Source organism: Impatiens glandulifera, chromosome 2 (assembly GCF_907164915.1).
Source record: "Impatiens glandulifera chromosome 2, dImpGla2.1, whole genome shotgun sequence".
NCBI lineage: Eukaryota > Viridiplantae > Streptophyta > Magnoliopsida > Ericales > Balsaminaceae > Impatiens > Impatiens glandulifera.
The window spans coordinates 26,991,033-27,017,057 of record NC_061863.1 but is presented as its reverse complement, the minus strand read 5'-3'; the positions used below and the strand labels follow the sequence as shown (position 1 = coordinate 27,017,057).

The window sequence follows — 26,025 nt, the reverse complement described above, 5'->3', positions numbered from 1 at the left end:
CCCCTACAAGTGATCTTTGTGGCAAGTTCATCAGCTCTTGCGAAAAACCTATCTGCAGATAGTACCCTGATTATTTGTATATGATCGCTCAGCGCATTACTTGTTAGTAAACCCCATAAGTAAGCTTGTTAGCCCTCACTAAGACTTATTTGTTGATAATCTTGCAATTATACACATATGATCACCTTAAGCATTACTTGTTAGTAATCCACATGAAACATTACTAAAAATTCATGTTTCCCAACATATCTCATGACATTAACCATTAGCCATTTGTATATGACTAAATCTTGAATAATTTGTTGATATTCATGCTAGATAGAAATTGATGTTTCAATACTTATGATTATCTTTATTCTAGGGATTTTATAGGTACTTTATTAAGTTCTGTAAAATAAGATTCTCAAGAATTATCCTTGTTATGGTAATCATCAAAGAAAGATCTATAAAGAAACGCTTGGAAGCACCTCGATGAACTTATATACACAGTATCACCATGTCACTCCAATATCAGCACGCTACATGTTCTATCTTTTTAAACACCCTCATTATAAATTGGACAAGATAACTTAGTGTTATATTTCATACTCGAATCAACATTATCAAAACCAGTTTGTTGTATTCAAACTCGATTCGAGAGGGGCACTCTATAAGCACTAAAAATCTACACATCAATTTATAAAATTAAAATAATTGACCCCGAGGCCAAAGAGTGATTAAAACAATTAATTAGATTAATTATTGTTATAATTAAAGCCTAATTGATTAATTAAGAAATTGGCCAAAACAAAATGAAATTATTTGGGATAAATGATGTACTCATTTTATCCTAAAATAATTTTTGAAAAATCAAGATAATAAAATAAATAATTTAGGATGAAATGAGGTACCTATTTCATCCCCAAAAATTATTTATTTAACCCTAAAATATACAAAAATAAATAAAAATAAATTGGCAAAATATTTGTCATATTTATTTTAATATTTTGTGTATTTAAAAAGTTCAAAAATTAAACCAGATGGGTGAAATAAAAATAAATTTCAAACAATCCCTTAAGGTTTAAATAAATATAAAATTCGTAATCGGGTGTAGTCGAAATCCTATAGAATGGCTACAACCAAAACTGCATCCATCAGATGAGCGTTGGATTTTCATCCAACGCTCCAGCAGTCCCCACAGCCCGCTGTAGCTGAGGAAGCACGTGCCCGCATCACACCAGATCAACTAATACAGATGTTATCTTCATTCATCAAAACGCAACGGAATGCCTGCATTTTAAAGGACCGCTGATGGAATGTCCCGTGATCACTGAATGTGCACAAATCAGCGTTGGTTTGACTGCCACCATCGTCTTCATCGCGATCGTCGGAGGGATATACATGAAGTCTTATCTTTGATTTTTCAAATATGGAACTTTCTCCACATTCCACCTTTAAGGCTGATTCGAAATCTAAAATGATCACCTTACTTTGGTGATCATTTCTACTACTTCAATAGGGATGATTCATCCTTATTTCGACAAATTGTATTAAGAATAGCCAAAACGCCATTATGTCTTTTGGTTGATTTGATCTGAAACTAAGAGATAACATATCAAGCCTCAAATCAAAAGAAATCAAAATTCTTCCATTAAAGCTCAAAGCTTCGGATTTTTCGAATTTTTTGTATAAGGCTCTAAAACTTGGATCCATGTATCCCAAAAGCTTCTCTAAGGTCTAAGGAGTGTTCTCCATTCCTTAGTAAGTTTTTAATCTTCCTTTAATTCATACTTCCAATAAAACTATATCTTATGATCATTTATGAGCTTTTTGTATGTTGTAAAATATTCCTTCTGATTTTTATATTTTAGTTTCCATGAGTTTGTATGTTGTATGGTTCTTAAAATTTGATGATTGAAAATATATATTATGATCATTTATGAGCTTTTTGTGAAAGTTAGAACCAATCAATCAGTCTTAAAGAGAAAAACCCAAATTTGAATTAAAAAAAATGGCTTTGTTGATAATCCTTGAGAATCAAAGCTCAGAAAGCTTTCCAACATGATTGTAATGATATTGGGCACATGTTTGGATCATGTTTGATCCATCCTGAATCATGTTTGATCAAAATAAAAAATTTAAAATAATTGAAATTTTTGAGTTCCTAAATTGGTCCAAACAAATAGCTAGTGTTCTTGTTTTTGTACCAATCATGTATATGACGTATAAGGAAGTTATTGGCTAGCTCCTTCACCTCAAAATAGCTTTAAAACCAAAAACTTGAAATTTTGGCTACCAACTATTTTAAACAAATGATCATCATCTAGGTCGATTGATACCTTGGAATGATGTTCTAAATGTTCTTGGGAGCTTGATGAAGCTACTCAAACCCTTGGATTGAAGAATCTAAGTTCCCATCAAAATTACAAATTCTGCAATTTTAGTGTTCTTGAGGACCTATACCAAGAAATTTAGCATAGGACTGATAGGTCCGACCGAGGCTTATTAGTTAGGACTATGAGATTTGACTAGTGTTCTTTAGCTACGACCGAGAGGTCCGACCGAGGATTTTTACATCCGACCGAAAGTTCAGATCTTGGACCGAGAACTCTCAAACCTAGGAGCGATGACCTCCACCCAAGATCGAGAGGTCAAACTTAGGACCGAGGAATCTTAACCTCGACCGAGAATTCTCGAACCTAAGACCGATGAACTTAGCCTAGAGCTAACCCAGGACTGGTGGTTTTTACACCCCGACCGATAATCACAGCCAAGGACCGAGGATCCTTAGCACCTCGACCGAGACTTCTTATCCTGGATCGATGGGTTCGATCGAGGGTCCCAAACCCCGACCAATAAAAAAGAACTCAATGCCTAGGACACTGGTCCTAAGGCCTGTTTGGTTCCCTTTTTAAAATTCCAAAATTATTTTTATAATTTTGGAACCTCAAACTATATTCTAAAAATCCCAAAAAATTAGAAAATGATTTCAAATATTCTTGGGATGTTTTCCACAAAAATATTTTGACAAAGGCTTGTTTGTGATTTATGTTTAAACCTTAATTCCATTAAAATGACTGATGTTCTTTAGGTATTTTCCTCCCTGAGTTATTAGTGACAACAAGTATCAGCATTTAAAATAATTGTGCTTACAATTCTTTAAATAATGCACAAACTTTATGCATGCTTAGGACCAGAAAAATAATCGGTAAAAATAAAATGTTATATAATCGATTTTTAAAAGACAAATTTATAATTAGGGACCATTTTTAAAACGGTTAAGAAAGATAAAACGCGAAAGCCCTTTCCTAAGTATAACCAAACTACGAACTAAAAGAAACTCTAGTCAATACGTTTGTATACTTATGTCATTTTTATTGATTTTCAAAGATAAATTGGCGACTCTGTTTCAAAATAAATAATCTTTTATACTATTTATATTTAATTAATTTTAAAATATATTTCTAAAATTGTAATTTGATCACCTCAAATCTCTGGATTATTTAAAATTGAATCTCAAATTAAATATTTTTAATTAATTTTAAAAGCTGTCGGGAATTATTTTTAAAAAAATAAATAATATTTTATTTTTAAAGAAAATTCCTGACACGCAAATCGAGGTTGAAATTTCTTGAACCTCAAATTTTTCAAAAAAATCCAAAAGAAAGAGTTTTTCTAGGGGTTACAATGGATAACGGTAAAAAATGAAAATTAAATTATAATTATTTCTAATTTCATTAACCATTATTTATTTCGTTATAAGTATTATACTTATATATAATTTATAAATATTATTTCGATATATACCGATATACTGAAATTTTGAAAATCTCATATATTTACCGTACTAATAATTTTGATATCGATACCATACCTTACATTTTTTTATACTAAAAAAACGATATTTTGTGGTACGGTATTTTTGATATACCGATAATTTTGGTAATTTTGACGGTTTATTATGATATAATCATATCTTCAATTAGTCTGAATTTTGGATGAGTTAGATCGTTCTCTTATCTACAATGTTTTCTAGTATTATAGGTTTATTCATTAATGAAGATAAAAATCAGGCTTTCTATGGAGGAGGAGTGAAGGAGGATTTAAAGCATAATATATTTAATATCATGGGGATAAAAGAAGAAACGCTTCTAGTCAAATATCTTGCAGTCCCCTTATTTGCAAATCAGCTTCAAAACTCACATTTTTGTCCACTTATTGAAAAGGGTAGAAATTCTATCCTAGGTTGGGCTAAAAAAACCTATCAAACACAGGAAGAATAGAGCTTGTGAAAAGAGTTATTATGAGAGCCATTGACTACTAGGCACAACAAATAGTCATTCCCAAAAAAAGTCATGATTGAACTAAATAACTTGATGATAGACTCCATCTAGGGTACTCAAGGCAGAGGAGGAAAAAATGTCAAATGGGAAACTTTATGTACCCCAAAGGAAGAAGGAAGGCTTGGCTAAAATTGTGTCATATGGAATCGAGCGTTCACAATCAGACATGTATGGGACCTTGAAATGAAAACATATTTATTATGGGTCAAATGGGTTCATACGAGATTCATGAAAGGAGAAGTTAGCATATGGACATGCCAAATCAAAAAAATAAATGACATAGTTCTTGAAGAAAATCTTAAGAACCAGAGGAGAGGCATATCAGATGATGAAGTTCAGAATCGATAATGGAAGGGGAATATTATTCTGGCACGATCCATGGTTAGAGAATAATTCCATAATTCTTTAGGAGGAATTCTAATATATTATAGTCATAATTATAAGATATTATCTCTTGTACTCAGTTAAATATATTCAAGAAGAAAAATGCAACTCTATTTTGAGGAGTATTCCAGAAGGAGTCAGAACTCTGAATCTAATCAATAATATGCAATTCAATGAAAACACTAATACAAAAAGTTGGGATACTGTTATGAATGGAAAGTTTGTGGAAGGAAAAGCATGGGAGATTATTAGAACAAAGGAGGTGTTTATCGATTGGCATAAAGTAGTCTGGTTTTCAAAGTTTATACCTCAAAACAAATTCATCATTTGGCTGACATTCAGAAAAAAAATTAGCGATAAAAGACAAAATTAAGATGTATATGAATATTTCAACCGTGAATTGCCCAATTTGCGTAGTAAAAGAGGAAATCATTGACCACTTATTTAGGGAGTGCGCGTTTGTATCCAAGATGTGGATCAATTTTGCTCAGAACATGAATATCACTAACTTTTCAAGTACATGGAACGAAATCATAGAGCTTGTAAAGAAAAAGGTTAAGGGCGATAGCTTCTACGCGAATATTTTCAAATATTTCTTTGGAGCTCTGGTCTACAATACCTAAAGAGAAAGAAATACAAGAATTCATAGCACGAATTAGAGAACAGAAAGAACAGTTTGAAATGATATTCTTTCTGATGGCAACGCTCTCATATATACATGGAGGGGAATTCCGATAAATGAAGACAGTTGGAAGCTCGGTCAAAGGTGGAATATCCCCTATAAAATCATTACAAAGAAAGGAATGTTCAAAAAGTTCTTGTTTGTAATTCAATTATTTGATGGTTTGTTTGTTCTGTAATTTAGTTGTTTAAAACTCAGTTTGTGTTTTCAACAAAGCTAGGGTCTTTCTAGCTTTGTTTCTTGAAACTCATTTCTTTCTTTTAATTTTTTTTTAATGAATTCCAAAAAATAGATTAATTAATAAATAATATAAAATAACATCTTCAAAATGAAAACAAACCATTGATCTAGATGTCAAATTATATGAATAATTTACAAAATAAATTTCCCAATATAAAGAATCTAATAATCACTTAATTTGTTGATAATTACTTAAAAACGAATTCATTGAGTTTCTAAACGATATGTGTTAAAATAGAGCAAACCAAACGAACCAATGAAATGATATCGAAAGAATCTTTACCAAATATTTAGAACGACAAGTACAATTATCTTTAGTCTAAAACAACGTCAAAAAGGTTTTCTCAAATGATTATTGATCATTTACCTATATCGTTGAAAAAATGAGAAATTCATATTAGATATATCTTCTTACATTTGACTCCCAATCGGAAGTGACTTCTTCCAGAGAACCTATACATTAAATATTAGTTTATTAACTATATATTAAAAAATAAAAACTAATTTGAGATATGAAAATAATGTCTTATTTAATGATAAGAAAAGGACGGACACAAACTTGAGAAAGATCACTAGTATAATCGAAGAGTATGAGTATCCACTATCCAACGACTCACCAATGATTAGGAGTATTATTTGAATTTTAAAAAATTGAAAAAAAAAATCCGATCTAATTAAACAGGATGCTGAACAAAATAAAATACAAACCAACTCAGTTAAAAAAAATACCTCTAGATTAAAAAAAAAAAAATCGAAAAATGATAGATTTTTTTTTAAGAAAAAATAAACACTTTTAAAGAAAACCAGATTTCTTCAAACTGCATATTTTCTTTTGATCACCCAAATAACTAAATAAATCACTTTCCATAACAACCACTATCAAAGTTATTTGGGAATAACCAATAATCCGAACAAGGCCCAAGAACATAATGTAATGTAAACAAAAAAAAAACTCAACTTACAATATGTAGTAATCTACGAAAACAAACGCGCCCCATTGATCGGATGATTGCTTCGTCCACAGTCCAATTCAAAAGCAAAGCACTTTCTCTCATACGCAAAGACAGTAATCACACTCACACTCGTACCGTTACAACAAGAGAGACAAAGCTCATGACCCACCCTCATCTGCCATCCCACTACAAACCATACCCTTTTTCTGTTAACACACAATCATACTATTCTCTCTCCCTACGCTTCTCTGTGTTTCTCCAGTGAAAGGCACGTCTTCAGAAAAGAAAAGAAAAGGTGGGAATGGGAAGAAATGCTACTGCTACCGGACATGCAAAAAACAAAAGAAAAGAAGAAAGAAGGAGTTACTTAGACCTCCGGCAAACCCATACCCGAATATGCTCTCTCTTCAGTCCCAGATGATTATATAACAATATGTACGTTCTTCCGTGTGTGAATATACAAAGTTAAGTGCTGAAATGTTGGGGTGAATAACGAAGCATTTCTAGATTTATTTGTTCTGAATATCCCAGTAAGAAATGGCATGGTTTCGCAAGTTTCTCCACAAGAAGACGCCTCAAGGACTTGTAGAGGTTTCCGACAGGGTTTTTGGTGAGTGTGATTCCTGCAAATACTTAATTAGTATATAATCTGCATTCCTGAGTTTTGCAAAGCACATGAATAAAACTTTCTATTCATTTTTATGATCCTTTTGTAAATGTGCAGTCTTGCCTTGCTGCTAATAAAGCTGGTTTACAGAGTAATGGTAGAGTTAATGACCATTTCAAACAAGTCTACTAGGCTACATTTTATTAAAGCTTTGTTCAATTACTTTAAAAGAGGAATTGCAATTAGAATGTGATAAAATATTTATAACTTATGTAAGTGCAATTCCATTCTAGTATACTCCTGCATTATTCAAGGCAAGGATATTCTTCAAACTATTTGTTAATTAGCTGAACATGAGGTTAGATGCTTAAAGGCTTTTAAAAGAGAAAAGGGAAAAAAGGAGGAAATAGAAGAAATAAATTAAATAAATTTCCAAACATAGGAATGGAATTGTAATTCAATGCCGATTCTTACAGAATTGGAAATGAAATTCTAGTTCTAATTTCACTCATTCAAACATAGCCTTAATGAATTATATCAAAGAAGAACTAATTTGATACAAATGTTGACATGTTTTACATTCAGTAATGAAGCTAGGAATGCTTCTTAATTTTATTTACATAAACGCACACCCACACATCAAAATTCATCACTCGACGTGTTCCAATGGGTTGCAAATTAAAAGGAAAAGGTCTAGTCAGCTGCTTGTAAGTTTCAACGGACAAATACTTTAGTACATAATCTACATTCATAGGTTTTGTAGCTTACATGAGAACTTTCTATTCATTTGTATGGTTCTTCTGTAAATATTGCAGTCTTGCCTTGCTGCTTTGCTCCCAATACTGTGGAATATGATAAACACAAAGTCTTGATACAAGATATTGTGGTTAACCTGCAAATGCACTTACCGGATGCCTCATTTATGGTCTTTAATTTCCAAGAAGGGGAAAAAGAAGGCCAGATTGGTAATTTGCTGTCTGATAACAACATAACTGTGATGAACTATCCTCAGCAATATAAGAGTTGCCCTATACTTCCTATGGGGATGATCCACAACTTTTTAAATTCAGCTGAGAACTGGTTGTCCCTTGGGAAATACAATGTACTTTTAGTTCATTGCGAATGTGGTGGATGTCCGGTTATGACTTTCATGCTTGCGACACTCTTGATTTATAGAAACCAAGATATTGGAGAACAAAAGACGCTAGAGATGATATATACACTAGTTCCTCATGATTTTTTTAGACTAGTGACACCCTTAAATCCACAACCGTCACAATTGAGATACTTGCAGTACATCTCACAGAAGGATGAAGTCCCATTGAATAGGGCACTTACCTTGGACAGTGTCATCCTGAGATCCATTGCCAATTATAACAGTGAGGGGAGTTTTCGTCCGATACTTAGGATCAATGGATTAGATCCCAAGTTGCTATTTTCAACCACAAAAAGAAGCATACTTGTTAGTCAAGATAAACAGGTTTGTGGTCTTCCATTTTCCTTTTGCCTTTTATATTCAGTTTTAATGGTTATTAATTGTATTGCTGCTCTTATAAATGATTGCACTGGGGTCCTTTTATTTTTCAATATAAAGATCCAACTTAATGTAAATATATATCTCTGACAGGATAATTGTGAAACACTTAAGATTGACATCCATTGTCAAATTCAAGGTGATGTTATGATGGAGTGCATCGACTTGGATAATGACTTCGAACACGAAGTGATGATATTCCGTGTCATGTTCAATACAGCTTTTATCAGATCAAATCATTTGTTCTTCAACTATGATGAGATGGATTTCCCTTGGGAAACTAAATATAAGTTTCCAATGGACTTTAGAATGGAGGTATTAAACTTACACTCATTTCCTTACTGTAAATGTTTTCATATTCCCAAGGAAATAATTATATCTTTCAATGGACTTTAGAATGGAGGTATTAAACTTACACTCATTTCCTTACTGTAAATGTTTTCATACTCCCAAGGAAATAATTATATCTTTCATTTGGATAAAGGTTCTTTTATCAGAGATTTGCACTGAATCATCGATTACTACTACTCATTTGTCCCCTACTGAGGAAAACGAAGGATTATGTGACGAAAAATCTGTAGAAGATCAAGGCAATGTTAGCAATGTTGATTGTCAAGAGCCAAAGGCAGAATTAAAATTAAACAACACCATTGCAGATTCTTCTTGCGACGTGAACTCATTGTCAAATACATTTGATATTGGACAAAATAGTATTCAGTATCCCACTCAAGCTCACATTCTATCTCAAAGAATATTTCAGAAATCAATTCCCCATGCATCTTCGCATAGTAACATCTTGCAAGCTCCACAAGTACCTTTTCAAAGGTATCACAAAGTATCCTCTGCTATTGGTATTACAGCTCTATTGCATGATCATGTGGATTCTCAAAGTAAAGAAATTACTCACCAAGTGAATATATCTCTTCCATCTGGAGCATCAAATCCTGTTTTACGTCCCTCTAATTTGCAACCCGGCATCATTTCCATCCTTCCACCCATCAATCCTAATCTGGTTGAACGACCTTATAACAAGCTTTCTCCAGATGTAAGTACAATTTCTTCAACGCATCAACCTCCTATACCTCTTCTTCCATCTCCGGTCTTTCGTAAGTGTCAACCAGTTTCCAAATCACAGTCTTCTTCTTCTTCTCCAAAACATCCTATAACTGGAGTACAAAACAAAGGATTGCCATCAACGGTTCCTCCTTCCCCTCCTCTTCCTCCTCCTCCTCAGCCCCTTTCATTTCTACCATCATCATCTTCCTTGTCAAAGACATTTTTGAATCCCCCTTCTGTAATTCTTTCTTCATCAGGGTTGTCCATATTGCAAAATGATTTAGAAACAGCTCCATTTCCAATTCACCAGGAAACAGTGTCAGCTCAACCCCTCTCCTCACTTTCTTGTCCACCTCCTCCACCACCCCCACCTCCATTTTCCGCTGGGTCTTCATCCTCTTCCCCCATCAAGAGATTATCATATGATGTTTCTGATAATATTCCATCACCAGTCACCTTGACAGCTTTTGTGACCACAGGTAAATGTTCACCTCTACCTCCATACCCACCTCCACCTCCAGTTGCCTCTACTAGGAGAGTGCCAACTGCCCCCCTTCATGCGCCCACTGGTATTGCTTTGTTAACTACCTTTTCAGTTTCTCCCGAAGCTGTTGCTTGTTTGCCTCTGCCCCCTCCACCTTGCAACTTTTCTGAGTCGATCCCTGAACCTGCTCCTATAACATCTTTGTCCCTTGCATCTATCTTACCTATATGTTCAAGTCCTAAGGAATCCTCGTCTAATGGTTGTTTGCATGTCCAACCTGTACCTCCACTGTCAAATCCAAGCAGCAATAGAATGCTAAAAGTTGGTGTGCCATCTGAGTCTGCAGGGGAAAATAGATACGTGCCCCCAGTTCCTGTACCACCTCTTGGTGCAAAAGGAAGACTGCAATTGCGTTCAGGTGCTAGAAATCAAACTCATCCCAGAAGAAACCTGAAACCATATCATTGGTTGAAGTTAACAAGGGCTATGCAAGGAAGCTTATGGGCTGAAGCACAAAAATTTGATGAATTTTACAAGTACACACAATTTTCCTTTTAAGTACTTTTCTCTTTAACATGCATGTTTGTCTTTTTTTAGTTGAATTCTTTAGTTTCATAGTTTATGCATATGATTTATCTTATTTCCAGTTTTCCTTGTGTTTTCTGATGTTTTTCTCTTCAAGGGCGCCTGAATTTGACTTGTCTGAACTTGAGAGTCTTTTCTCTGCTTCAATTCCAAATTCTGACCTTGGAAACACAGGAAGGAAATTTAGTCTCCGTGCCTCAGGAGCAAATTGCGATAAAATTCATCTGGTACGTTATTCTAACTCCTGAATGATGGAGCGAATTGCTGTTTTGTTCTCTCTTTTTTTTCCTTTGATATTTTCTGTGAATTACAATGGCAACTCACTTTGGTATATTATACACTATGCTGGTGACTTATAAGTAGAGAATTATTGCTAGAGTGAGAATTTCAGAACATATTGGCATCTGGATTAATTTTCCTCTCAGTGGCACATTCACAATTTTGTTCCTAACCTCATTAGATTTGTTGTATTCCATCAATGCACATCTCAAGTTGGTGCTTTTACTAAGGTCCTTATCTTGGACTCATGTGTGCTTTAGTTGACTTAAGAAAAAAAGTTTAATACGTAGAGAAGTGACATAATTTTATTTATCGGCACCTTAACATCCTTAAAAATGGTTCAATCGGTGGGCAGTGGAGACTACTGTCAAGCTGGTTGTAATTTAATAATTACAATGACATTCATTGTTTATTATAGGGAAGCAGTTATTTAAAATACTTAGGTAGCTGCATTGCTATTGCATTACTTGCTTATTAATAACTTGTGTAAGGATACATCTCTCTTTCATGCTCACTTTGGCTGTAAGCTTTTTGAGATTCCAGCTCCTTTATAGATAAGTTCTTATTAAATAGTTAACTTTTATTTCATTATATGTTTAATGTTTCTTGCAGATTGACCTTAGGAGGGCTTATAATTGTGAAATAATGCTCACAAAAGTGAAGCTTCCTTTGTCAGAATTGTTGGTAAGCTATTTTATTTTGCTTAATCATCTTGATTGGCTTCTGTGAGTTCATATTCCTTTTTTCAACTTGTGAGTGTTCTGCATGACAAATGGAATCCGTCATATATATATAATTTTCTTGGAAAATCTGGGAACTAACAAATCTACTTTCTTTTAACATGATAATTTTCTAATTGGCCTTTAGATGTTATATCTTGTGGAATCTGATCATCATTATGTGGAGACATTCCCTCTATCCCGAAACCTATATATATATGTGTGCATATATTGCTTAATATCCTGAAACCTATATGTTTTTACCCACACAACAGTTTGAAACCTCTTATATATTCTTTTTCGATTTGTGTTAATCGAACAAATTCCATAATAGGGGATTTCTAGCATCTTCCATTGAAAAGATTATAATACCAATTTCAAATGCTCAAGACTTTAATGTTACTGTGTGAGTTGGGCAACATTTCTTTGATGATCCTGTAATACAGCATTTTCATTGTCTATAATTGAGTACCGACTTGTTACACTTAATGGTACTGTAAGGAAGTGCTAAAGGTTGATCAGTCGAGTAGAGTCTTTGAGGATAAGTTGTTCAATTACCAAAGAGTAAAGATGTGTCATGAAGAACTAAGGTGTCAAATGTCTGTCTCATAAGCCTCTCTTTCCCTGTTTTTGGTATCCTTTATTTTCTAGTGGATCGATCACCTTGAAACTTCTAGTGTTGAATGATGACTTGCAGAGTTCAATACTCGCCCTTGACGATTCAACATTAGATGCTGATCAGGTTGACAATCTAATAAAATTCTGTCCAACTAAAGAAGAGATTGAGCTTCTTCAGGTAAGAGAATTCCTTTCTGAATGGTCTTCATTACTCCAATTTTGCAAGTTAATTAGTTCCATGCGTACTTGTACCAAAATTTTCATCTTTTCAATGGTACTTGTAAACTTAACATTGACATTTCTAAGTTATTATCATACTTCTATATTCAGAACTACAGTGGCAACAGACAGAAGTTAGGAAAATGTGAGCAGGTTAGTACCTTTTTCCCTTACTAATATTTCACGTAACTTCCTTATTTTTTCCAGTTTCATTATAAATAGTCTGGTGAACAAATGGAGAAGGGAATAATTGTACAAACATTCTGCCTAGAACCACACAACACACTTCATTCAAAGGAGATATGTAGAAACTGATGAAGTTGCCCTAAAATTCTTCTTTTATCATTATGTCCTCATCTTTTTACTGTGTTGTGACAGTTTTTCTTCGAATTAATGAAAGTGCAACGGGTGGAAAGCAAGTTAAGAGTTTTCTCCTTTAAGATACAGTTTGACACCCAGGTCAGATGTGAAAATAAATCATTTTATGTTTAATGATATATTTGAATTATGAGTTTATGACCTCATATTCTTTTGGCTAAAAACCCATGTGACACCCCATGTTTAATGAGATATTCAAATCATGGCCTGAACTTTATTTCTATTCAAAATAAGCATGACATTTTTTAAATGTTTAAATCAAGTAATTATCCACATAAATATTAATGAAAGGCTGAACATCCAATTTGAGACCTCAAGTTTAGTAAGATATTCAAATTTGGACCTTAGATTATGTCAATTTAAGACTTAAAATTTAAAACATTTTAAAAACGTTAAGTAGTTTGGAAGCAAATAAACTTCTAAGGTCCGAATTTGAATATCTATCAATCAAGACAGAATCTAAATAATTTTTTTGATGGTAGCTTAGGTAGGTATAATCATTAGAAATCAGCCTTATTTTTAACCTAATTTGAATATATTAAAACTTTTTGGTCTCAAAATGATATCAATTTAGATTTTAATATGATTTAACATGCAAGTTAAAGTTTTATGTTAATTTGAAATATTGCAAACTTCAGGTCCTAATTTGGTATTTCTTTTCTCTGGGATTATGATTACTGTTCTGAATCTGCTCATTGCCTTAACACTTTCAGGTGTCTGATCTAAGAAAAAGTTTGAACATCATTAACTCTACTACAGAAGAGGCAAGCTTTTTGCTTTTAAACTTCCTTTGTGTTCTTGGCATTCTAAGATTACTTTTGTTTTTCATATGTTGAAGTCGTTCTTTCAACAGATTAGGAACTCAGTGAAATTGAAAAGGATCATGCATACAATTCTTTCCTTGGGTAATGCTCTGAACCATGGAACAGCTAGAGGTTAGTACAAGTTTCCATTTCTCATCCTTGTACAACCTCTAGATTTTAAGGCACACTAAGGCCTTGTTTGATGTGGGTTATTTGAGATTAATTTCAAATAAGGAACTATTCAATCAACAATCTACTTAGCCACCACATCATTCAAGTCATCAACAAAAATATCAAAATACCCTTTATTTGAAAAAGAGAGTAGTTTTCCAATATATATTTATACCCTTCATGCGTAACCAGATATTCCCCCCTCCCAAATAACATGATTTCAATAACCTACATCAAATAAGTTTATTTAGACATAACCACTTGATTATTCAATAACCCTATATCAAACAAAGCCTAAATTAATATAAGATATGAATTATACATGTCATGTACCTCAATTGAATCCTTATCCATCTACCTGTCCATACTTTATAAAAAGGTAATGAATTTCTCAAGGGGTTATGCATGACCACAATTTCATATTTGATCTTATCCCATATAACCCTATGTGCGCCAACGCAACCTTTGGGGTTACTATGTCACATGTTTTTCTAGAATTACAGCTTATTGCAATAGACTTTCTTGTAGTAGATAGATTCTCTTGCTACGGAAGGATAACAACCCTGCCCAACTGGCCCTATTTCTTATTTCTCGTATATTCTCTTTTATGTTAGATGATGAATTGGTTATGTTGTTAGAGTCCGGATATGAGCTTCAGCCACACACATTCTTATGAAATGTATGGTGTGATTTCTGGATTCTCCTCTTAGTCTATCTATGGTCGTGTCTCCTTTCTATTCCAGTCTCTCAACCTTTGTCTTTGTGCTTTCCGGCAACTCTTTCATATGTGAAGACTTATAAGACACGTTATATGCACCTTACGTTATCTAATTCGACCACCAAATCTCAGACTAGTAGTTAGGTTGGTTGCTAATTCAATACCATTACCTAGATTATTTCACCATTTTGTTATAATGAGACATTCACAATCCCTTTGATTTGGTACATTTTAACTTATTATATTTATAAACCCATAAAATTGATGACTTGATACCCTCTAATGCTTGTGATCCAATGATATGATTGTACGTCGAAGACACCTTAAGGTAAAAAGATCATGAAGGTTTTTTTCATAAAGAAAAATCAAGGTGTTTTCAGTAGGAATCAAACTTCAGAGAAATACAAGGAAATTCTTACCATTTAAGAAGATGAAGATTAAGAGAAATACAAGGGAGAGAAACTGGAGAAGTTTGAGATGAATGATAACAGGCTAATTTCATTCACTACAATTGATTATAACTTTTTATAGCTATGAAACTGATATTAACTGCTAATGGGCCCAATCTTTAATTCTGAGTCATTTATTTAACGAACTGGCTTTTAGACCCAATATGACTATCATGCTAAGTCTGTTACAAGACATCCCCTCAAAGTCTCTTGTCCTCAAGAGATCGGCACATGCTAATAGACATCGATTGTTGTTAGCTTCTTCATCCAAGCGTAGTAAGAGGAGGCGAAAGCCACTTCCTCTGACCCTGCAACAGATCAACGGAAAATTTCGGAAACTTGTATATTTTGCATGACGGAACACTATTTCTGAGATTTTGTGCTAAAAGTTTTGAAAACCAGAAAACTTTGGAACTTGTATATTTTGCATGGATCATGGTTGGGACAAAAGACTACTTTTATCTTGTTTGAGATATTAAATTTGCATCCATTGCTATCAATAGATGCTATAATAAAAGAAATGTTCACTAAACATGATCAGAAGATAATAGAGTATACATTATCGAAGAAGATAAGTTTTTTGTTTAAGCTGGTATATGACTCAGATAACCAAAGAGATAGAGGCATGCTAAATTAAATGTGGTAATATCTGTACAGACTGTAACATCAGTGAGTTGTCTAGATCGGATCATGAAACTGCTCTTTGCAATGAAATGGAACTTCTATATACACCTTTACTTGCATGCAATGAGGGAGGGCTATCATTTGTTTTCATTAGGTTGTGAATCTATATTTTATGCATTCAATGTTTCTTGACAGGTTCTGCAGTTGGATTTCGATTGGATAGCCTTCTTAAGCTCACTGATACTCGAGCTATAAACAAGAAGATGACACTTATGCATTATCTATGCAAGGTAGACAACATTTTATTTTGAAATGTATATATATTTCCTGTTCATGTTATCTGCATCTGAGATGTGATTAATATTCCAGTTGATATATCAATCAATTATTGTTTAGATGCATTGTTGCTCCTTCTGTTTGTTTGCCATGCATACGTGATATTTCTTAGAAACTTGCGGCTAAATATGTTTTGGCATCATAAACATGCATGTTCTTCATAGACCTTGTTTGATGTGGACCATCATCACGTCATCAAATCACTTCTTCCATCAAATAATTCAATCATAGTTTAAAATACCCTTACTTTATTATTTATAACTAAAAATATTTTTATCATTTGACCTAAGTAATCTATTTTGTAATCAAACAACAATTTTTTTCCAAAAGTTTTTTTTTGTTTCGGAATGTAAGATCTTTCCATTTCTGAGAGATAGATTAAATCAGCAGAGAAAATTTTCTGTCAAAGTAGCTCAATATCTATAGAATGTAACCTGGCAAAAGACAGTATAATAGATTTTGATGAAAATTTATTTCTTGACAAGCTGCAGTTTCTTTCTGAGAAGCTTCCCGATCTTCTAGATTTCCCTAAAGACCTTATGAGTTTGGAGTCCTCAACAAAGGTGATATTATTGTGTTCCCATGTATATTTTATAATCATCGAACACAACCAATAATCCCTATAATTCGCATAAGATTGGCTTATTAATCAATGCTACTAATAATCCCTATAATTTGCATAAGTTTGACTAATTAATCATTGCCACACAGATACAACTGAAATATCTTGCAGAGGAGATGCAGTCAATCAATAAAGGTCTAGAAAAAGTTGCACAAGTGCTGGTAGCCTCAGCTAATGATGGTCCTATATCTAATAATTTCTGCAAGGTAAATGTTCTGCATCTGAACATTAGCCAAATAATTTTGCTGGATTTCACTGTATTAAGCATTATTAACTGGGTTTGATGATCTAGTTTCTATAATATTGAATGTATCACTGCTTCATAATAGCCCTAAACAATTAAACTAGCTTCTAGATAGGTGTGCAAACTTATGATCTGCTTTTGCTAAAGAGGAGGTGCCTTATATACACTATATTTCTTTACTCGGTTTCTGTCCACATAAATTTAAAGAGACCAGATATTCCAAAACTACCCTTTTCCTTTATTGCCTAAAAGATAGATGGATATCTATCTATTGGGACAATCATGTAATGTTTTACACTTGATAGGGCTGGTGTAATATTTGTAATAAAAATGTAATAGATTGTAGATGAGGAAATAGAATGACCTAAGCCCTTAGATGGGAAAACCAGATAGAGAAGCCTATACTTGAGAAGAGAGACTGTAACTTCTTCAATATTCATCATATTCGAAACTGGGCAGCCTTACTTTATATTTTTAGTTGTAGATTTTGTGGGTAAGATGATCTTCTTCACATAATTGGGTTGATGAACTACTATAAGGAGGCTACATTTTATAGGTAATACTATAAGAAACTAAATAAATGATAAAAACAACTTTCTAGATAAATATTAATCAACTTTTATTGGGAAGATAAACATATCCTAACCACTTGGAATAGGCCTAGTAAATTCCAGCCCAAAAGTTCTTTATTCAACTAAAACTGGAGACAAGCGCAGAACAGAGGGTTGATGTAAAATATTTTGCATAGTGATGTCGTGGAGTGTTTGTAGAACGTTGAATTAACATAGTCGGTGATGGAGTTTCTACCAAAGTGACAACCCAGGAGTATATGCAGAGGTGATGCCAAAGCTTTTGGTGGTTGATAATTTGGCCTAAAACTGAATTGAACTCCGAAATGTTAGGGTGGACTGATTTGAGATGGCCCAAAGTGTTCTTTGTAGGCTAGATTTCTTTCTGATTAATTTTGTATGGGTTGATGCATATGGCCCAACAGAGATGGCCAAAAGATAGGGTTTGACTAATTTCTGCCCAACCGAGAATTCAGATCCAAAGTAGATTTTGGCCCATAATAAGAGTAAAAAAAAGAGAACCCTAAGACACAAACGACCCCAACTTTGTTTTGTTCGTCTTTGTTTTTGCAAATTTTCATTTATTTCTTCTCAGCTGTAGCTCCTTCGTAATATGTGAAGTGATGAAATTCTAACAAAGAAGCTAAAGATCTTATAATATTTATGTCATAACTACCTAACCTAATATGTCGTATAATGTTATAGTAAAAGAAGACACTTTGGAGTTTGATGTGCATTAAGTAGAGTACCAATATGGAACCTTTCTTAACTATAAAAAGATTTTCAAATGTATATATGCCTAAAAGAGAAGAGTAGGAAGTACGGGAGAAGTTAAGGGAAGAACTTGGGTGGAACAATGCTATCCCTCTTATGAGTTAAGATAAAAACTGCAGTATTCTTTTCGAATAATAATTTATTTTAAGATTCTTTTAAATATATTTCCTTATCTAGGACACAAATCGTACCAATTATGTTATGTTAAACACAAAACAGAAGTGAGGAAATGTGATAAAAGCATGAGTTGGAACCATTGAACTATGCAACTTTTCTTTTTTTAATTAGTTTGCATATTCAAGGTAATTGTTTCTGTTTCGAATTATGTTATACATTCCATAAGCCTCCATGCATATGAAAAAAACAAATACAAATTCAGATTGTAATGGAGGCATTAGTTATGGGATATACTTGGTCTACTAGCTCCCATTACCTACTCAACTTCACACCACAGCCTGCAGCCACTCTATTGTTTTACCAATAAATGCAATGTTGATGCCATGTTACTGCACAAATGAGGTGGCTTAGGTAGTTTTCTTCTCATCTATATTTCTTCTATAAATCCTAGATATGTAGGCTTGTCAGTTACACAAGTTGAGTGGGTTGTTTGAAAAAAAAGCCTTTTAAGTCCTTTTTATTGGGAAGATAAAAATGGTTGATGTTTTTATCACCACTTAATTCTTCATCATTACTTTTCCTTTTGAAAATGATCATAAAAGCTCGAACCTACGACCTTGTGATCATGAATTTCGCGCTCTTAAGTCCTAATTTGTACTTATCTTTTCATGACTTAACATTATTAGTCATGTTCACTTACAGATCTTGAAGGAGTTTCTTGATCCTGCTGAATTAGAAGTAAAATATTTGTCATCACTTTACTCTAGAGTGGTATGTTCTGATTTTACTGGAGCATATTATATGATGCCAAAAGAAGGTGTACTAATTTGAGAATAATACAATATTGTATGCTGTTTTCAGGGGCGAAATGTAGATGCACTGGCTGTTTACTTTGGAGAAGATCCATCTCGTATACAGTTTGAACAAGGTAAATTTACATCTATATTCCTTCTAGAGGTTGTTTAGAACCTAAAATTAGGGGAAATTCCCATAATGCATTATAACATGAACTACCCAATAATAGAAACTTCATATTGACCCTTGAACTTCAATTTGTCAAACAAAAAGAAAGGCTTGAACTTTAAACTAACCCTTTGATAGGTGTCCTTTTCATGGAAAACCTAGTAGCCTGTCAAATTTGCTAGTTAGAATGAATAAACCAGTTTGACTTTCAAATATTCAATATTACTCCTGTTACCCTCGGTAGCTTAGTGACAAGAGGTTTGGGCCAATGGGTTTACTATCTTGAAGTCTCATATTATTTGATTATCATTAAAAACACTAGACTGTAGTAAGAGGTCATAGTCGAGATAGGCGAAAAGTTGGCACCCTGATTGATCATTTTAAACTTGAGGAATATTTTGTTATAAGCTATTTTTACACCAATATTTCTTTTATTTACTTCTATTATAGTCCTTTTATTCTAGTTCTACTTTTCAAATATCAAGTATTGCTATTTTTTTTATACTTTAGTTTCTTAAACATTGCTATATAAAAAGAACAAAACTGTTACTTTCAATCCTCTTAATATTTTGATTTGATCAATTCAATATATTGATTTCCCTTTTTCAATCAATCATTTGAAAAACCGATGTCCATATATGTTACATCTATAAATTTATAAAATCAAATTAAAATTATCATATATATCAACAGTTAAAATTCAGTAGTTACAGACACTAAAGTTGTTCGATATAGAGTAAACAAAATTTACATGGACATCGGTATTTCAACTGTTTTTTATTCTTTAGATTCATTCATATTTGAAACTTATTAGATTGGTTAACGAGGTTGAAAACCTTATTGTGGTTTGAAATAATGCAGTAGTGTCTACATTGCTGAATTTTGTGAGAATGTTCATTAGTGCCCATGAGGAGAATCTCAAGCAACTTGAGTTAGAGGAGAAGAAGATGAAGAAAATGAGAGACGAAAAAGCAGAATTTGACAAAATCAATACGATACTAAGTTAGTATATTTTTAGTCCTCTCTCAAGCTTAGTTAGTATACAATTGTATTTTTCATTCAATGAGGAAAAGATAGTGTACATAATTTAATTTTCATTAAAACTACGTGGATTGAAATGGAAGGTTACGACATTTTTGTTGTCATATTTGGAAACATTTATTATTTTTATTCATGGATTCAGATGAATATGGGTGTAAATATTCATCTCGTTGTTGGGGTCGTTGTTGGGGTCGGTTTAGGGTTTAGGGTTTAATTTGTAATAATCAATTTCTTCATCAAAATATCCATTCTAATTGTTGGGTCCGGTTTTTATAAAACTCTCTCGTTGACTTATAGCGATTAGCGATTGAATGTTAGTTCGATTTGTTCATATATAAAATCGGTTTATGTAATACTTAAATAAAATGTTAACCATCTAATTTTTCTTGATTGAATAAAAATGCTTCAATACAAAAGTAATTTACAAATGAAAGTTACTATGTAGAAAGAAAATTTAAGAAGAAAAGGAGAACTGTATAACTGGGGACGAGTCAATGAGTCCTCTCTACTATCCCAAGCAAAGCAATGCCATGCCAGACGTCTGAAGCAATGCCGGAGGTCTGCTTCTGTTTACCCTCCCGTCTGTTATCCCCGACGACGACTGTAGCTAGATCTTCAACAGACGTTGATGGGTAAATTTGTTATTGATTGGTTAGAGTTGAAAACACTTGTTATTAATCAATTAGGATCACAAAGTGCATCTTGCGCCAACGCAAATTGCACCCTGCCCCGACGCAAATTGCATCCTGCCCCGACGCAAATTGCATCATGTCCCGACTCTAATTGCATCCTGCCCTGACGCAAATTATATCTTGCGCCGTCATTTCATCAAATTTCCTCAGTTTTGTGGTTTATCATCTATCTATTTCATCAAGGGTATGTTTGAATGCGTTGTAAAAAAGGCGTTTAGGTTGAGAAAAAAATACTTGTGTTCAAGAGTTTTATGTAACAACGCCAAACTTGTCTGAAAAAATTATTATGCAAATTTTGTGCTTCTCTATTTTGCTGGAAGGTAATCAATCTCTTACAAAGCTGCACTTAGTACGAGCTTCTATATATCCGCTGTTATCAAAAGAGTTAAAATTCATTCAAATAAAATTACAGAACACAGAGGCATTTCACTAAACTCTGCCCTGTTTTGCTTCATTACAAATCAGTTCAAACATTAATAACAGTTCAATATTTAAATGAAAAGTATGGGACATGATTCTTGGACTTGGCTTGGTGGTTATGATGGATGAATGGGATAAATGTTGTCCAAAATCCAAGTTTGCCACATTATTAATAAGTTATCTTTCAGATGTTATTTTGGGGTTATCTTCTTGAGTTCAAAGACAAGCAAGTCAAGCTTAATATTCTTGGCAAATATAAGAATGGCCAAGATGGTCATTAGCTTTCAGGTATTTGGTCCACACCCACATCGAGAATTTCACTCAATGCATCAATCGTCCAAAAAGACAGAAAAGTAAATGTTTTTTTTTTTTTTGTTAAAGTCAAACTGTCTTATGATTATTGTTTGTGTGTTTAAGCATCTATGTTTGATTTCTTCCTTTTGCATAACTAGATGTTAAGACAAATGGGTATCTTTTGATAAATGTTAATGGTGGATTGAATCAAATGCGTTTGGGGTTTAGATGTCTTGTTCTTTGATAATATATTCGTTTTCTTTAATAATGTCTACTCCAAAACTGATGAGCAAACAATTTTAGAATGTAGATATGTGATATGGTTGTTGTAGCTAAAATCATAAAGGCAACCCTTGTCCTTCCTTCTCTAGATCATACATCATATTGGGTTGTGATACAAGGGGAAAGAATATTAGGGTTATAAATAGAGTATTGGTTGTTTAGAAATGTTAAGAAATGATTTAGTTGAAAATTCTTGTTAGAATTTCTCTCCCTCATCTCTATTGTATTCACCCTAACAGTTAGGGTTTTATCTCCTTTCTTCATCAATTCTTCACTACTCATCTCAATATAATTCTTTTATCTTTTTATGTTCAAGATTTATAAATAATTCTACTACAAGGTATAACACTGGTATCAAAGCTCGTTCTTGGCAAAATATTGTGTACGCTGAAACAGATTTGGATTATCAGCAAGAGTTAAAGGCCCTTCTACTTGGTTGAGAGTTGAACTCAGTTGAAGAAAGATCCAAGTTCATTAGAAGGAAGGAAAGCTAGCCGGACAACGTGCGGAGTTGCTGGCTAGTCGGAGAAAAAGAAGAAGTGAAGACGAAGGAATCGTCATATTCAGTTCCGGCGGTTTTTCGATTTCGGGCGATGGATGGAATACTGAGTTTGATTTGTTCATCGAAGGCTGAAGACGAAGGAAAAGGATTTCAGCACATGCCTATTTAAAGAGAGAAAATCTGACAGCTATTAAAAGAGAACAAAAGGTACCTGCTCTGCTCTGCTCCTTACCTGCTCTGCTCCTTACACCATCCATCTTACTGCTCCATCTCCATACCATCTTACTGCTGTAGTTGCTCAAGTAAGATAAAGCAGTACTGCTACCCCTGGATTAATTTGATATCTCTGAAGAGTTTGATAAGTATCTCTAAGGAGAGAGAAAGTGTACTGAACTGGACAGAAGGCTTATTTGACTTGCACAGAAGCAGAGAAGGTTTATTTGACTTGCACAGAAGCTTGATTACTGTTTGAATCAAGCTTATATCATTTTCTGACCGATCCCTAACTATATTTCTGCTGTTGAATTGAATTCTGGACCTTAAAAGAAAAGTTCGTCGATTTGAAAATGAGTTTTCCCAAATTCTTTGGAGAAGATGTCGAAGATGTGGAAGACTGGATTTATGATGTTGAAAGATTTTTTCAAATTAACAGTACGCTCGAAGAAGACGAGGTGCCTCTTGCCACAACTCACTTGAGGGTAAAAGCACTACAATGGCTTAGAGAACATGTGGTCATGAAAACTCTTAGCAAGGGATTGACGTGGAGAGAGCTGAAACGATTATTGCGACGCGAGTTTGGCTTACGTGTAAGGGACAATCCACAACATAAGCAAAGGAAGGTGCAGACAGAATCATGGGAGTTGATCGCGGAATAAGGTCGACATATAACCGACTTATTAAAATCATGGAGGATCGTTGATGAACCTAAAAGACAAAAACAGAATGTCGATGATGAAATGACAAAGAAAAAATAGGAAAGCGAACGTGAAAAATTGATATTGAAATCCGATGAGTTATTGGAAAATGGCGAGCAACATGGTATTATAAAAGATATGTCACAATCAACACCTTTCCCATTGACACATTCGACTCCAAACAACGAAACCTCTTTTCATGACAATTGTTCTAAAGTGGAAGACGAGCCTCCTTTCGACGGCTTTTGTTATGAAAAAGAAATGGAGACTCCACATACTAATGATACAAAATACGACAATCTCAATCTTAATGAAAAGTTTACGATAATTCATGTTCTTCGTTTATTCAATTGCAAGTCTCTCCCTAGTGTACGATGACCGAGAGAAGACGAAGTCAACCTACGTTGAAAATGATGATCATTATCGGGGTGACTTGGGAGAAGCTGAAATTGAAAAAATGTGTGAAGATGTTTTGGGCCTTGAAGATAGGATGTTGGCGTTTGATCCCATTTCTCAATCATACTTAGCGCCAAGTCCAAATTGCGTCCAGATTTTGTGGTTCGAGAAATTACAAGACATTGGATCTTGTTTTCAGACACTTTTATGGCATAAAACATGGATGAGATGCAAGTACTTATTATGCTTTGAAGAACCACCTGATGCAGAGTTTTGTAATTGTTCTTATGAGCTACAATTGATAAATCTTGTGGGACAGTTTGTATGGTTTGAAGAACCACCCGATAGCCTAAAGAAACAATTCCGTCTATTCATATGGTTCGAAGAGCCACCAGATGTTTTAGAGTTTCAACGGAACCTTCGACTATTGTCGTTCGCGGACGAACGAAGTGAAGGAGAGGGTAATGATACAAGGGGAAAGAATATTATGGTTATAAATAGAGTATTGGTTGTTTAGAAATGTTAAGAAATGATTTAGTTGAAAATTCTTGTTAGAATTTCTCTCCCTCATCTCTATTGTATTCACCAGTTAGGGTTCTATCTCCTTTCTTCATTAATTCTTCACTACTCATCTCAATATAATTCTTCTATCCTTTTATGTTCAAGATTTATACCTAATTCTACTACAAGGTATAACAAGCTGATGAAAGGTTTATTTTTTTTTTAATCTTTTCATGATTTTACTCACACAGATTTTCGACTTGCCAACAATGGACTCTCGGGTTCCATACAAAAGCTCTGATGTTATTCAAATTACCGTCAAAACAATTAGAAGAAGTTGGAGAGTTGAACCATATATTAATTGATACTGGAATTCAATATGTTTCCACTTTTTGCATTTTATTTCATGAATACCTAAAAGAAGCTTATAGATGGGATTATACTTTGAATTTGTATTATTTTATAGAAAAAAGTTAGAGTACAAACCATTTGTTTAGAATTATTCATTTATTATATGTTATAGACTATTATGTGATTGAGTTTTTTTAATATAAAACTTTAACAAGAACTTTAACAAGTCTCACACCAAAACAATATAACAAATAATAATCTAGAATTAGTTGATAAATTTTAATTCTAATTTGAATTATAGTTGAGTTGCGTCAAATTAGAATTTTTAATTGAAATTGATGATTCAGTTGCGCAAAAATAAAAATTTGTTTTATATTTATAAGAAATTAAAATTAAATTTATTATCAAACAAATTGAATATGTAAGTTTTAATTGCATCATTATTTTCAAATTATAATCTCATCATTTCTCTAATTGAATTGAATTCAATTAAAATTTTATAAAATTGAACTTATAATAATTCTCACTCAAATAAACTTTAATTAGTCTCTAAGATGGGTTTGTTAACATTAAAATTAGAATTAAAATGAAATTCAAAATAAAGTTACTTTTTAATTTGTAATTTAACTATTTTTAAATTTATTTTTTTCAAATTTGTATTATTTAAATTAACACGGGTTGAATTCATAATTTTGTTTGTTTTATATTTAAAAGAAATTAAGATTAAATTTATTATCAAATACTTTAATATATATATATATATATATATATATGAATTTGTAAGTTTTAATTGCATATTTTTTTTTAGAAATTATAATTCTATTATTTCATGAATTCAATTTGAATTTTTATAAAATTGAAATTATAATAATTCTCATTTAAACACACACCTAATTTTCCTTTAAAGATTTAAATATAAATATATATATATATATATATATATATACTGTAAATTTCTGTATTTTTAAATCAATTTTTAAAATTCTTTCAGATTTTTAAGAAACTAAACATGAAATAATTTATATAATATTTTTTAAATTAATATAATTTAATTGTGGGATTGAAGAGTATAAATTAAATAAAAAATATTCAAAAACTTAAAATTAAATAAAAAATATTAAAAATTCAACCAATTATAAGTTTAGATCTTTGGAATCAATTTATAGTTTGAATTTCACTTCA

At 32.9% G+C, this 26,025-nt stretch overlaps 1 protein-coding gene across 2 annotated transcripts; it reads left to right on the top strand.

Annotated features, from left to right (window-relative positions):
* The first annotated feature begins 6,742 nt into the window (after window positions 1-6,742).
* On the top strand, window positions 6,743-20,639 carry LOC124926294 (formin-like protein 18). Of its 2 annotated transcripts, XM_047466488.1 has the most exons (17): window positions 6,743-7,191; window positions 8,004-8,668; window positions 8,816-9,037; window positions 9,207-10,798; window positions 10,945-11,074; window positions 11,739-11,810; window positions 12,543-12,641; window positions 12,794-12,835; window positions 13,061-13,141; window positions 13,774-13,824; window positions 13,914-13,995; window positions 16,021-16,115; window positions 16,653-16,724; window positions 16,873-16,989; window positions 19,190-19,258; window positions 19,349-19,415; window positions 20,312-20,639. In XM_047466488.1, exons 1-17 carry the CDS (start codon window positions 7,119-7,121, stop codon window positions 20,455-20,457), a joined length of 3,675 nt encoding a protein of 1,224 aa, XP_047322444.1. In that variant the 5' UTR covers window positions 6,743-7,118; the 3' UTR covers window positions 20,458-20,639. The 2 variants fall into 2 exon arrangements, with proteins under 2 accessions (XP_047322444.1, XP_047322445.1); XM_047466489.1 differs by lacking the exon at window positions 19,190-19,258.
* The last annotated feature ends 5,386 nt before the right edge of the window (window positions 20,640-26,025 follow it).

Bases quoted from the DNA above. Each gene is read 5' to 3' on its own strand.
- LOC124926294 (XM_047466488.1), top strand. From the start codon at position 7,119: ATGGCATGGTTTCGCAAGTTTCTCCACAAGAAGACGCCTCAAGGACTT. The intron at 16,116-16,652 runs GTAGACAACATT...GACAAGCTGCAG, and splicing joins TTATGCATTATCTATGCAAG to TTTCTTTCTGAGAAGCTTCC. The intron at 16,990-19,189 runs GTAAATGTTCTG...GTTCACTTACAG, and splicing joins TATCTAATAATTTCTGCAAG to ATCTTGAAGGAGTTTCTTGA.